General features: G+C 42.6%; 1 protein-coding gene across 14 annotated transcripts in view; it reads left to right on the top strand.

Annotated features, from left to right (window-relative positions):
* The window catches only part of LOC143172364 (CUGBP Elav-like family member 4), a 719,169-nt gene that overhangs the window by 610,069 nt on the left and 95,704 nt on the right, over positions 1–13,396 (top strand). For 9 of the 14 annotated variants that reach the window (XR_012997334.1, XR_012997335.1, XM_076361730.1 and 6 more), the window contains exons 4-5: positions 99–227; positions 5,074–5,153. Coding sequence is in view for 12 of the 14 variants with exons in the window: in XM_076361730.1 (XP_076217845.1) it covers positions 99–227; positions 5,074–5,153 (209 nt within the window). In the remaining 2 variants the exon portion in view is untranslated. The remainder of the gene's footprint in view (positions 1–98; positions 228–5,073; positions 5,154–13,396) is intronic. The other 5 variants (XM_076361720.1, XM_076361724.1, XM_076361728.1 and 2 more) reach the window with 1 other exon arrangement.

A 13,396-nucleotide genomic window follows, 5' to 3' on the forward strand; every position in this document is an offset into this window, starting at 1 on the left:
GCTCAATGAAATCACCATTTGTTTTCATGTGATACTGAGCCATCTTGGCTTTCACATCCCTCCTGAAATATGGTAAGCATCTCTTTATTTTGTTCCAGAAGACAGAAAACTCTTTGTGGGCATGCTCAATAAGCAGCAGTCAGAAGATGATGTGCGCAGGCTATTCGAGGCGTTTGGCAACATTGAGGAGTGCACAATCCTTCGGGGACCCGATGGCAACAGCAAAGGTAAGGTGATGGCTTGTGGCACACTCTGGCTTTAGTGTCAAGCTAGACCCGGTCTCAGTGTACGTATCATTTTCTGGTGTGAGAAAGTCACTAGGTAGCCTCCAGGACAGCATCTCCTACATTAGGAGGGGTCACATTTGCCAAGGGAGGCCACTTCTTTGATGGTCACTGTCTGCTTGTGCATGAGAGGAAAAAGGCGATTGCACTTAAAAACACATGCCCCGCAATGAGCTATGTCTCACCCTGTGAAAATTGATGCCTATTGCTGTTTGCTTGCAGGGCAGAGCCTCCCCTCTGAATACAGGGCCTTTACATTCGCTCAAGATGTGCTCTCCCCACCCTGTTGAACAGGTCAATTCTTTCTTTAAACGAAGCCAAGGTTGCTACTTTATATCTTGACTCACCCGCTCCACCACCGTGTCTGCTTGTTTCCCACCCACCAGCCCCAGGTCTTCCCCTTCTTCAGTTGAACTTTGCATAGATACACACCAGCCATTGATCATAATTGCAAGGGTACAGGTGCTGATTTAAACATTACACTCAGTAGACATTTACTGTTTGAAACATGCAAATGCTTCATTGCAAAACTAGGTGCCTTACCTCTTTCTGCCACTTTTTGGCATCACTTGTTACCTGGATAGCACAAAGGATCCTTTTCTACAGCCCAGGTGTAAGAATGAGAGTTCTCTCTTGAATATGCGAGTCATTTTTTTTCCCATCACTCTCTAGACAAAGTAACTTCAATTTGAATAGGAAGCCCTTTTCTCTTGACAGTATAATGTGTCCATTAAATATTGATCTGCATATAATATATACTAAACTGTGCTGGAATGTGCAGCACCAGGGAAGAGACCAGTCCTGCTGACGCAGTTCATCTCACTGGATATTTTGACATGTGAGAACATCAACCAGCACATTTTTGCAACAGAGAGGCAAAAAAATCCAAATCACAGTGATACACTGGAGAAAGATATTGCTGTTCCATAAAATCACTGGCGGCCAAAAAAGACTTCACACCAGCATTATAGGGCAGCTGTTTGATATAAGTCAGCAAAGCTCAGCCTTCCTGACATAAATGGCCGAAAATAAACTGTGGGTACCTTTCTTCAATCGTATGGCTACTTTAGTTTCATGACACCCAAAGACAGGGGCTGCCCCACTGAGAAGGGGTAGGCGAGGTTGGCCTAGAAGAGCTGCAACCGTCATAACAGTAGGCAGTTAAGCACTCCATTCACTGAGCAAATCAGTAAATTGGAGAAAAGTAAAAAAAATACGTCTGTCTGCCTCCACCCGGAATTGTACAGAACAAATCTAATGACAAAGGAGTTAAACAGAGTGATAATAAAAGCAATAATGTCTGAGATCTGCAAGAGGTTCCAAAGGAGATCCAACCCACAGACTTGTATTCATACTTGCTCTATTTTTTTTTTTTTCTTGAACAATTTCATTATAAGTCTGAATCTGAGTGGCAGCTCCATATTGCTAACCAGTTTAATTATTAGTGCTAGCGGGCTGCAGTCTCAGGCTTGCATTTCACTGAGCTGTTCAGGATCAATACTGAGCCTTGACAGAGTTAATATTACCAGCTTCCATTTGCTGGTGCTATTTCTGAGAATGTGAAGCTCCTAATTTACACACACACAGTTACATACACGCACACAGAGCAGTCAATCCAACAGAAAACTTAAGGCTGGTGCCCTTATCTTAGGAGACAGTCAGGCGAGCCACAACTCCCACAAAGTTATCCTCAGTCTGTAATGTTTTCCATCTGCTAGAAACCAATATTGCTTGTGAGCTACTTATTTTGGGTAAAACCCATAAGGCTTAAATTCCACCTAAATTGAGATTTAAGCAGACTGTCTAAGTGCCAGATAGCAATCAGATCCCATAGACTTCAATCCTACCCAACCCATTATGTGAAGCCCCACCAGGCATCCCTGTGGTGAGCCTCTAAGTCCTCCAGGTACCTCGATGCAAGCGACACTCTCAGAAGGTAGGTCTCAGCTTACCGTTTTAATGCCACCACAGTCCAGTCACAGCCAGAAAGCTGCCTGAACCTTGCCTGAAGCCATGGGTGAAGCCCTGAGCCATGAGGCAGGCCCTTCAAAGGCTGCAGAAATATCTCCTGCATGAGTCACCCAGGGGTAGGCACAGTGGCTGGAGCATGCAACCAGGTAGCAGAAGAGCTGGGACCGAGGCATTTGTCTGCCTGAAGAGGAATGCAGAACTTGTCTCTCCTGGGAGAGGTGGGAGAGGAAGGAGCCTTCCTGCACACTTCCAGGTAAAGCTCACCAGTGTGCAGCCAGGAGTGCAGGAGTCCTCAGGTGAGAAAGCTGAAGTGGATCCAGTTCAGCAAGCCAGCAGGACCCACAAGGTCTGCATTGCTGCTCTCTAGACAGCCTCTTTTTTTTTTCTTTCCCTTTTTTTTCCTCCATTCAGCAGCTGTCTATTTCAGTAACTCAGAAAGTAAAGATTTCCCACAACACCAGAAGTTCCAAGAGGGGTCTTAACACCCTCTGCAATTATAACCTTAGGCTCTGACTCTGCAGTCTCCTTCAAGTTGACAAGACAGTCAGAGCAGCCCTTTCAGATCTATAGTCTGGAAGTAAGGAAAGAAAAAAACATTTGAGCACATGTATCTCCCTGTTCAGCACAGGTTATATATCTTCCTGTGTGTCAAAATCCCTTCAAACTCCAGATCTGCTCCTGTCAAAGGGACACCATTGTTCTGAGGAGGCTGGCATGACACACACCCTCAGCTCATGAGGTCCTGGAGTGAGTTCTGGTGAAAATAGGAGGGAAGAAGATTATGTGCACATTTGATGTTGTGTACAGAAGCCATCCCACTGAACACACAAACAAAAGGGCCAAAATGTTGGGATCTCTGCTATTGCCTTGCCACCATACACCAGTGAAAGCTGAGTTTTCACTCACTCTGCTACCTCAAAACCTACTGGAAGCAGTAGGAGGGATCCCATTAACATCATGGGCATTAAACAAGATAAATGCCTGCTGCTCCCTTCATTCCCACCTTTGTCGAGCTCCACTGATCCATCAGCACAGGGGTGGATTTCACTTGAAGAGAGTGAAGCCTTCAACATGACAGCAACACTGCAGCCAAAAATCCTGCTCTAAATACAATGGGTGACTGGAGCTGGAAAGCTTTTGTATATTTGCTAATCAGCATCTTCTTTTTAGAGACAGAAAGTACAAAAGAATCTCTGCAAATAATTAAACACCCTAATTCTGGATTATCTCTGATTAATGAAGAGGAAGGCGTAGTATGTCAGGAGCCCAGGAATGCTGGGCTGAGATTATGTCATAATTGATCCCTATTGTTTCCAGCTGAAGTTTATCTATCTCATTTTCTCATGATTGTCTCCTTTCAGCTCCTTATAAATTAGATCCAACTATTAGCAGCAATCATGTTTTTCTTGAAATACAGTCTAAGCACAGTGCTGAGGGGGTAATGCAAAGTGAAGGGCTCCTAACTGTAAGCTGCTTTCGTATGTGTGTATTATTTTTAGAAGGGGCTATCACTGCTTTCTTCAATCTCACTTCTATCAGCCTGCAGTGATGATTTTAGGGACCTCTGGGGCTCCTTCTTCTAGTTTGTAAATGGGGTGTTCTAATGCTTCAGTTTTCACCCTGCACTGTATGGATCCATAAGGGAGTGTCGCCTTTCTAAAGATTCTGCAAAGGGAATAAAGGAGATCTGTCCCATTGTCAGGACTGGCATCCCCTGCACAGTGATCTGCACCCCTTTAGGGAAACAGCTATGGCTTTGCCAATTGATTAAAAGCTCAAAAGTCTTTGGTAGTAATAGAAGGGGATGGAAGCCAGAACTTCTCAGATCTCTCCCAATCTGTTCCAAAAACTGCCTTAGCATATGGAAATTACTATTCCTCTCTCTGAATTAGTTTGCTTGTAGCTAAGAGTGTTAGCAATACTTTCCCCCACTCTAGTGGTGCATGTGACCCTTTGAAGTGTTGATCATTTGTGCACTCTAGCACATATTCATAAATGCATCTTTCTGCCCTAAAACTTAATGTAAGAGCTCAGTGAGAGGTTCCTCACATGGCAATGCAGGCCAGAGAAACACTGCCTACATTTTTCTAATGTCCAGAGGAAAATACCTATACAGGCACTGGCTCTGCGGCTTATGGTGAAAGACTAAGATTCAAATTTTGGTGGTGGCAAGATGGCAATCATCACATGTGGATCTCCTTCATCCCAGCTTCTTCATCAGAAGCTGTCTATGCTTTGTCAGACCAAGGCTGCTTAGAGCCAAGACAAGCTCTGAGCAGTCTGTCATGGAGCTCTACCAGACAGTGATATGATAAGGTACCTTGTGGGTTTAGAGTAACCTGAATGCTTTCTGTACAGCTGGCCTGCGGTTGCTTGTAACAAGTATATGTAACTTTCTGATAACTTTTGCACATTTTCTTACTGCTTCTCATAACCCCAGAGGGAGGAGCATTCAGCATTAAGTCCAATATAAATGAAAGGAAATTCATTTTCACCCAATAAATTGTAAAATTGTGCAACACTGCCATTGGAAGCTGTGGAGGTCAAAAGATAAGTGGATTTAAAAAGTACTTGTTAAGTTTGGGTCCATCAGTGCCCATTACAAGCAGCGTGGGAATTCTTGATATGGCTTTGCCTCAAAAGGTCCTCAGGTTGCTGATGACTTGACTTTGAGAAGGAATAACCAAGAGCATATTTGCTTGTTACACTCTCTCCACTACCTTCTTTATTGGCCAGTTCTGAGGACAGGATACTCAGCTAGATTGACTTTCATGGTACCAATGCAACCTTTCTTACGTTCTTCTTTTTACTCTTCCAGGGTGTGCATTTGTGAAATACTCTTCACATGCAGAGGCCCAAGCAGCCATTAATGCCTTGCATGGCAGCCAGACAATGCCGGTGAGTAGCTCTGTAGCATGGGCAAGTGAGGACTGGTCCAGCCTTTCCTGCCCTGTGGCCTGATTGAGGAGGAGGGATGATTTATCTATGCTCTGCAACTCATCTTCTGGGAAGAATGGATAACAGCTCAGGCATGCAGGGCCTTGGGTGTGCTTAACTCATCATTGGAAAGGCCAGGAAGACACTATCATTTCACATAGGTGCAGAACCCCAAGGGGTGCTGTGTTCTGTCACCAGCAGTTTTGATGACATGAAAAAAAGACATATAGCTCACAGATGCCAAAAACATTGGGTCAAACTTACCATGAGTGTAACCTTTCAAGTTTCAGAGGGATGAATCAAGCAGAAACTTGTGTCTAAGGGCTTCTTTGCTTTCCCCCCCCAAAGAGTCCTTGCCTCTAGGTGAAGGATAAAGAACTTTTTGCCAGCATTCAACAGAGAGCAGCACGTTCACATGATGGCACTAGAAGCTAGAGACAAATCACACAGTGATGGGCACCTCTCACTGCTATTACAAAAGTGCCTACCTAGGCATAAATGTGGTCCCCTGCATCCAACTTTTGAAAGACAGTCAGACCAACTACTGAATCTTCCAGGAAACATTTGAGCGATCATTCCACTTGGATAAATGTCTAGTAATATGGGGTTTCAAGCCTGATAGTTCAGGAAAGTAGAAATGGAAATGTATTTTCTATGCAAAGTGATATTTATACACCATCACACAGACCCAGAAGAATGTAAGGCATTCCACTGTCAGCAAGGAAAGACAATCTAAAGTTTATTATAATAGTATATTATTTTTATTACTAATTATTCACAGTGTAAATCATGAAAGGCTAAGAAGCATGCCGACAACTTGGAAAGGATGCAGGAAGCTCAATAAAGTATTCTTAAGAGTATAAAATCTCTCTTTCGGTAAGAGACTCTAATGTAAATTCATTAATTTATCCAAATAAGTTTCAGGTGGGCCTGGCAGATTGTCTCTAGGTCTTATCAGGGATGAAAACAGAAAATTCGTTATAGGGGAAAAGGTTTCTAAAAGTAACAAATCATCAAGATCTCATTTTTTGGAACCCCATCTTACACAAATCAGATTAAAAATAGTACATGTTTACCAGCAGCACTATTGAAAAACATCTCCTTACAGATGGGAGTCTCAATTTTTTGAACTATTACAATACTTTTAGGAGTCTCTTCCTAAAAGATTCCTTCTAACAAAACCAGATGCTGGGCTTGATGCTGACATCCCATAGTGAAATATTATGGGCATCTTTCCTGAGACAGGTCAAAGAGGTACTTTTAATGACTTTCTTTCAAACTTTGATCCAAAGTGATAACGTGTGTAAACTGACATCAGGAATTTCAGTTCCACAGGGTGTGGTACCACAAAAAGGTGTAATAAAAAGTCAGTTCCTGTCCCAAAAAGCTAGCAAACTCAGGTGACAGAGGTGAGAGAAAGATGGGAGAAAACAGAAAAAAAACCAAGGAGAGTTGAAGATTTTATCTAGGTCTACTATATCCAAAATACCCTTATCCTTCCCCAGCCCTTATCCTTCCTATTTCCAGCTCACTTTAGATAAGAAAAAATACTCATCTCTTGACCACTTGGGAGCAAATTTCCGTCCCATCCTGCTAACGTCAACTGAATTTAGGATGTGCAAAACAATCAAGAATTTGGCCGTTTCATCGGTCAGTTTTTTATGGGACCATTTTTCCTGTTGACTTATTTGACTCAAATACCCGTTCTAGAAATGTTCTCAAATAACCAAATCTGGGCATCTGAAAAAGCATCATAGTTTAACCCTTACTAGATGCACATCCCAGATTCACAATCGAGTTTCCATGGCTTGACAAGTTGCCATGAATTGACTGAACCTCAGCAACAGTCCACATACCTACTCTTAGTTCACAGGAAAAACAAGTAGAAAATTATTAATTTCATCCTCTTCATTATAAGCTAAGTTATGTGGCATTGCCTTGCATCTCCCATGAGCTACAAGCAGGCACATGGGCAGTTACCATAGCTAAGCAGACTAGTGAGGACCCGTCGAGTGACCGCCACTTGATCAAGACATGGAGCACACACTGTGTTTCCCACAGGGACTCAAAATGCTTAAGGCGCTTTGAATGAGGTGGGCCAAATCCTGCAAGTGATCTCTGTTCCCATTCTCATTTTCATGGTGCTTCAGGGTGTGCAGCTTCTTTCAGGGCTTGGATGTTCACAGACAAATGCAGCCACCTCGTGGTGAGATAGCGATGTAGCCCTCGTCCTTGGAAAGGAGGGCTGCATTGCTGCCATCTTCCTTCAGTCCCCCCTCCCATTTCTCTCACCATTAGGACTGGCCTCATTTGTCCGGCTGCGATGCCAACTCAAAGTTGTTCCTGTGGTTCAGCCAATTTAAACGTCTCTTGCCTTGTCCTCGTGTACTACCAACGGGGCATCCATCATCGTTCTTGTCAGGTCTCGAGCCATTCGTTCCTGCGGCAGACTCCTGTTTCTCCACAGCTGTCAGGATTATTGCTCTACTGTGACTTCCTGTTCACACAACATATGTTGCCTAATAGTTTCAAAAGGCAACTTTCTTTTATGAAAGTTTTTTTCCTTTTTTTTTTTTTATTAACCTTTCCTTGGACAGGTGCCTGACCACCATCCGTCACAAGCCCACTTCTCTATGCAAGGCATTTGTTTCTCCTAAGGGTCTACAGCTTTCCAATTTTCACACAATCAATTGCTTTTAGAAATAACTTTCCCAAAATCCCTTACTTTTGAGCAGGCCCAAAGTTCTTTCTGTATCTACTTGCCAAGAGAGCTTTTTGGGGTCTATTTAAATCATATTGCCTATCAACTCATCAGCTTTACCATAGTTTTACTTGACCTCCATGTCCTCCTTTACGAAAGATCACAATTTTCATGTACTTTTACATGTATTTATAATGTATTTATAACAATTCTATGCCCTGTACTTTTAGCTTTGGTTACTCTGTCCCCTCCTGTCTTTCTTCCCCATCCATATGGGGGCATAAACAAGTCACTTCACTTGATTCTCTTCCCTTCCTCATCCAAGCTGTGTCCCTAGCAGCCTTATCCACCAACACAAATTCAGCTACTACTTCTATAGTGACAGCTTGCAGATCTAACCTCTCTACTGCAGGACTGACTCCTGTCCAAACTAAAACCTTGGCCTGTCTTTCCAGCATATCCTAGTGGATGTCTGGCTGTCAGAACAAGCTCAATATGCATAAAACACAGCTCTTGAACTTTTCCTCCCAAACCCTGTCTCCTCTCTCCTCTGCCTCCATTCTCAATCACTGTGGACAATATTATCATCCTACCTGTCATTCATGCTCCTACCTAGGCATCATCTTCAGCTTGGTTTTCTCCTTCTCTCCATGTCTTCATATCCGGGTGACAGCCAAATGTTGAAGAGTCGTTCTGCACAACACATCTAACACATCTAAGATATGGCCTTGTCCATCCACCCACACAGCTCTACTCCACACTTCATCACACATCACAGTAGCCTTTATCCTACCCAGAAAGTACACAGGGTTAAAAACTATACTACTGTTGCACCTTTTTTGCTCACTGTGGCACCTTAGAATTTCTTTTGTTATGAATTAATTCCTGGAAGGGGTAAAACAGTACTGTTATCTACATTTTCTGCATAGAGGTGAGAAGAAGTGAAGAGTGTGATTCATTTGATTTAGCTTTAACAGTCTAAAAGTTTGTAATCTATTCTAAACATCCTCTAGGTTTCCTACAGAAAGGAGAGAGAGAGACATTTCTAGAGATTTGTGAATTTATTTATTTGTGCTAGGATGGGCTAAATCACTTTCTGGGCATGCCTGTCCCTTTCATTAATTATAGTGGAGATCTCCATAACAGCATTAGACTGAATACCTGAGGTGGGACCTGTCTCACCCAATTTGAGACATCCAGAAACTACAGAACTATGTCTGAGGTTGTCATCTAAGTGTTTGTCATCTAAGTTTCTATTATAATCAATAGAGAGAAACAGATACCTCTGGAGGAATTTTATTTTACAGAAATAGAATTTGAAACTGGTCAAACCAAAACCCAAATAGAAGTGTGCATTTTAGCTAATTTTAGGTGTTGGATTCCTATGGTCTGCCAGTTCCAAAATAGTGGTTCTTCACCTGAAGTGCAACTTAGAATGAAAAAGGACCCATATTGTTTAAAAAAAAGCTAAAAACACTTGCTTCCTGCAGATGTCTCAGAGTCTACAATTGCCTTTGCTCACCAGTGATACACTCCTGCCACCCTGAAATCCTTCTGCTGCACTTGTCGCTGCCACAGTAATCTTACTGGAGCTAAAGATCTAGGGTGACTCTGTACCAGCTGACATTAGCCACCTGCAAATCAGATATTAAAGCTATTCATTTGACTTCTCTTCCGATGGTGAATCTTCCCACATACCTCAGACATGTACTTTAGGATTGCCTGACTGAGCCATGGAGGCATCTGCTTCCTCACCGAGTGAGCAAGGAGTAAACAGCTTAGAGTGGACACCTAGCTTCATGTCCAGTGCAAGGGAAGCCGAATCCCATTCTGCGTGTTTGCTGCCCAAGTAAAGAAATTTGGGATTCAGAAACCAGGTATTCCACATCTGAGTCCACTCATGATCCATTTGATGTACTGTGAACTTGTCTAACACTGATTGTCAGCACCACATTCATTCTATATCTTGCTTTAATTAATGAAATTTAAGGCCATTAAGACCTCCAGAGGTCTAAGGTGGCTTCCCTCATCACACAGGCCAAGTCCTCTTTTGTTTTGCTATAGAAGTCTGCATCAGCTTGGTCAAACCACAGCATTTCTTCTGTGTCCAGGCAATAGCATCCCAAGTCTATCTACGCCTGGCTGAACATCTTCCTTGAAAATTACTTTTTCAGATGGATTCCCTGGTTTTGTGAAAAGAAAGGAAAATGTGAGACTTGGAAACAAGTATTGAACAGATGTCTGCCTTTCAGAGAAAGATTCAACTTAGTTGAACTTCAAAAAAAAAAAAAAAGTACTGCAACCCAAAACTTTGTTAACTTGGGGGGCTTTCATTTCAACATTTTTCTGTGCAGCTCTTATCAACACAAATGACAAAAACAACTTCAAATCTCTGCTCAGGAACCACCTATATAAAATTATGCAGTTATTGCTCAGTGTTGTTAGGCGACAGACCAATTAGATCTCTAGTTGTTGTATTTACTATTTTCTTTATTAATCAAGAAAATATGAATGACACAACACCGTGAACAAGGTTGACTTTCAGCCTCCACCTACCATGCTTCTTGAAAGTCCACCCATGACACCAAAATTCCCAACCAAACACAATTAATAGTCAGATGAAGGGATTCTCTTCTTGCCTTATACAATGTACTATCTACCCTCCCATACTGTAAGAGATTGCCATTAATTAAACCAGAGGAATTTTTCACCTTTTCTCACCAAGTGAGAGTGACTTAAATATGAGATTATAAAAGATTGCCCCGAGAAACAAATGTCATTGTCAATACATCATGTGCAATGGCCCTCTTTCAAATGCATGGCAAACGGGACACCGGTTCCCATCTTCCTGACTTTGGATGGTCAGGCACCCCATCAAAGAAGCCAACCCCCGGCTCGTGTTTATGACTGCTGTTATTATTGATGTGCATTCCTACAGTGCAGTTACGACTTTGCAAAAGACTGTGAAGTTGCCTTCAGACACAGTCCCATTACGGAATCCGGCCAAGCAGCTGTTCTCACCCCCTGTCAACACAGCAGAGGAATATTTAGGTGAGTTAGGAGTGGAAGAGAAAGCAGTGAGAGTCTGCAGAAGGAGCTCTGAGCAGTTGGAGGAAAGAAGGAAAATAGGCCTTTGTGGGCATGATGAAGTTGTAGCCCGGGCACTTCTCTTGCAGAACAGCGGGGAAGCGGCTGTTATTATGTGTGCACGCTGGCACCAAAGCGCTGAGTCGGCAGAAACTCCCTGGGAGGAGCAGCGTGGCGGCTCCAGTGAGTGGGGGGCCACAATGCCATAGATCAGCTGAGGTATTTTTAACAATTATTTTGATATAAACAGCTCTGAACTTGAGGAGCTCCATGTAAATGGGAAGCAGTGGGGCTTGTAATTAGATTTGTGTACACTTTCATAAATTGCTGGGAAACATCAAAGCTGTGATAGAAGGCTGTGGTGCACTTTATTTCCTTCTTCTGTTCTTCTGTTAATTGAATGGTTGATGTGTGGATAGGAAGTGTTGGCTTCGCGGAGTACTATTTACAGACCCGCTGACAGCTGCACTGTGAAAATTAACAGGAACAGAGCAGCCTCTGTCACAGCTCTTCCCATGAGGGACTTGCTTCAAATTGGATCATTTCTTTCATAGGAGAAACTTTCCTCATCTCTCTTTCCTTCTTCACAAATACGCACACACATCCAGCTGCACATGCCCCTTCTCCCTTCAGGCTCATGGCAGCCTTTAGTGCTCAGAAGTAGGATTGTCATTTCCACTAAGTTGAGGGAGTTTGACGGCAATTCAAAACTTGTAGCATGTTCCACTTCCAGCAAGACACATCTTCAGGAAGTCAACCAAACCTGTGAGCTGGGTGTATGAAGCCACAGCTTCATGTTTGCAGGTCTCACCTCAACACGAACATGCTCTTCACTCTCTTAGAAACTCTAGCAGATTTCCTCTCAGACTACTACTGTTGGAAATGTGGTTATTGTTGGTCTTACATGGAATTGCTGTGTGCTAAGCACCATACAAACCTCTTACAGGAAAGTTCCCACACTCAGCAGTTTACCAACTGAAGGCCAGGGTTGACCTGCCTGAATTACATCAGTGTTGGTCAAAGTATAAAACTTAGGGGTCATCTGTAATCTTATCATCTACACTTCCCTTACAGTTGATAGAGAGAGACTAGCCCTTCAGAGAGACATCTGTCTGTCTTAAGTAATTGATGGTTTAGAACAGATAACCCAAAATGGCTGCAATCAGGTCATTCAAATGTCCCTCTAAGAGACAAGACATAAGAGATAAGCAAAAGAAGCAACAAAACAATGTCTGGGAATGAACTGGTCTTATACACAATTAATCAGTATATTTAGTCAGTTCACAGCCAAGGTCACAGCAATTCTTGTTCCTGGTCCCAGTAGAGGAGTAATAACTGGTGGATGCTTGAGCATCTAAATATTAATATTTACTTAAATCTGGACAAAATAGAATTAAGAATGTCAAACTTGAAGCCATCAGTCCACCACCTCACTTCCCAAGGGTGTCTTCAAAATATTCAGGTAACATAAACAGAACCTTAGACAAACTCATAATACAAATAGATAACAATTAAACAGACCATGATTCAGAGTATCAATTAACCAACAAAAATTTACTCTCATTTAGATTCCAGCATGGGCTCAAGTCCTCAGTTAATAAAAACTGCCTTGTGACAGTCAGTAGAGAGACAGAGAGTTAGTGACCCCCTCAGGCTGTCAGGGTAAGTAGGAAATGGGAAAATCATTAGACTTTAGTTTTACATGAACACAGAAATATAACGGGGGGATTTTCAAAGGTAATTCCAGGTGAAAGTTGATGAGAGTCCAGCATCTAAATGCCTTTCATGCCTCATAGCTGGATTTGCCCTAAAGTTACTTGCCCAAAGTCACAAAGTCTAGGGCAGAGTGGGGTATCATCGACACAAGTCCATCTGCTCAGATTAATGCAGAAGGCTGAGGCCTTATTTTATGCTGTTGATGTTGGAGAAGCTGATGGAAGAGAATGGAGATGCCAGCTCAGACCCATTTTTTTTCTCTTCATTGCTGATCTTCTGCTCTTTAAAGAACATGCACTCCATGAAATGCCTTTGTGTAACACACAGACTGGCTTACTTAACTCAGGGCAAGGCACAGCACACCCATTCCTTCTATTAAAAAATAATAATACGTTAGGAACCCATTCATAACTCACCAAGAGCAGGCCTGGCCCTCCTTCCAGTAACAAATGATTTTTCTGAATATGCTACCTAAACACCATTTATAAAGTCATGTGTTGTCCTTTGGGATGAAAGAAGTAATGGATGCGTAATAGATAGATGTTAATTTGCAATCATTTCTTCCATCAAAATCCAATGGCTCTTGATACCTCAGCCTCACTTTCCTTTGGGCAGTGGGTTCTGGCTGGAGGGGGACTAAGTTTCATAGACTATCCCATCCCACTGCTGCCACCAAGACAGCTGATTGTACAAGCTTTGG

The sequence above is a fragment of the Aptenodytes patagonicus genome, chromosome Z, assembly GCF_965638725.1.
Source record: "Aptenodytes patagonicus chromosome Z, bAptPat1.pri.cur, whole genome shotgun sequence".
Lineage (NCBI taxonomy): Eukaryota > Metazoa > Chordata > Aves > Sphenisciformes > Spheniscidae > Aptenodytes > Aptenodytes patagonicus.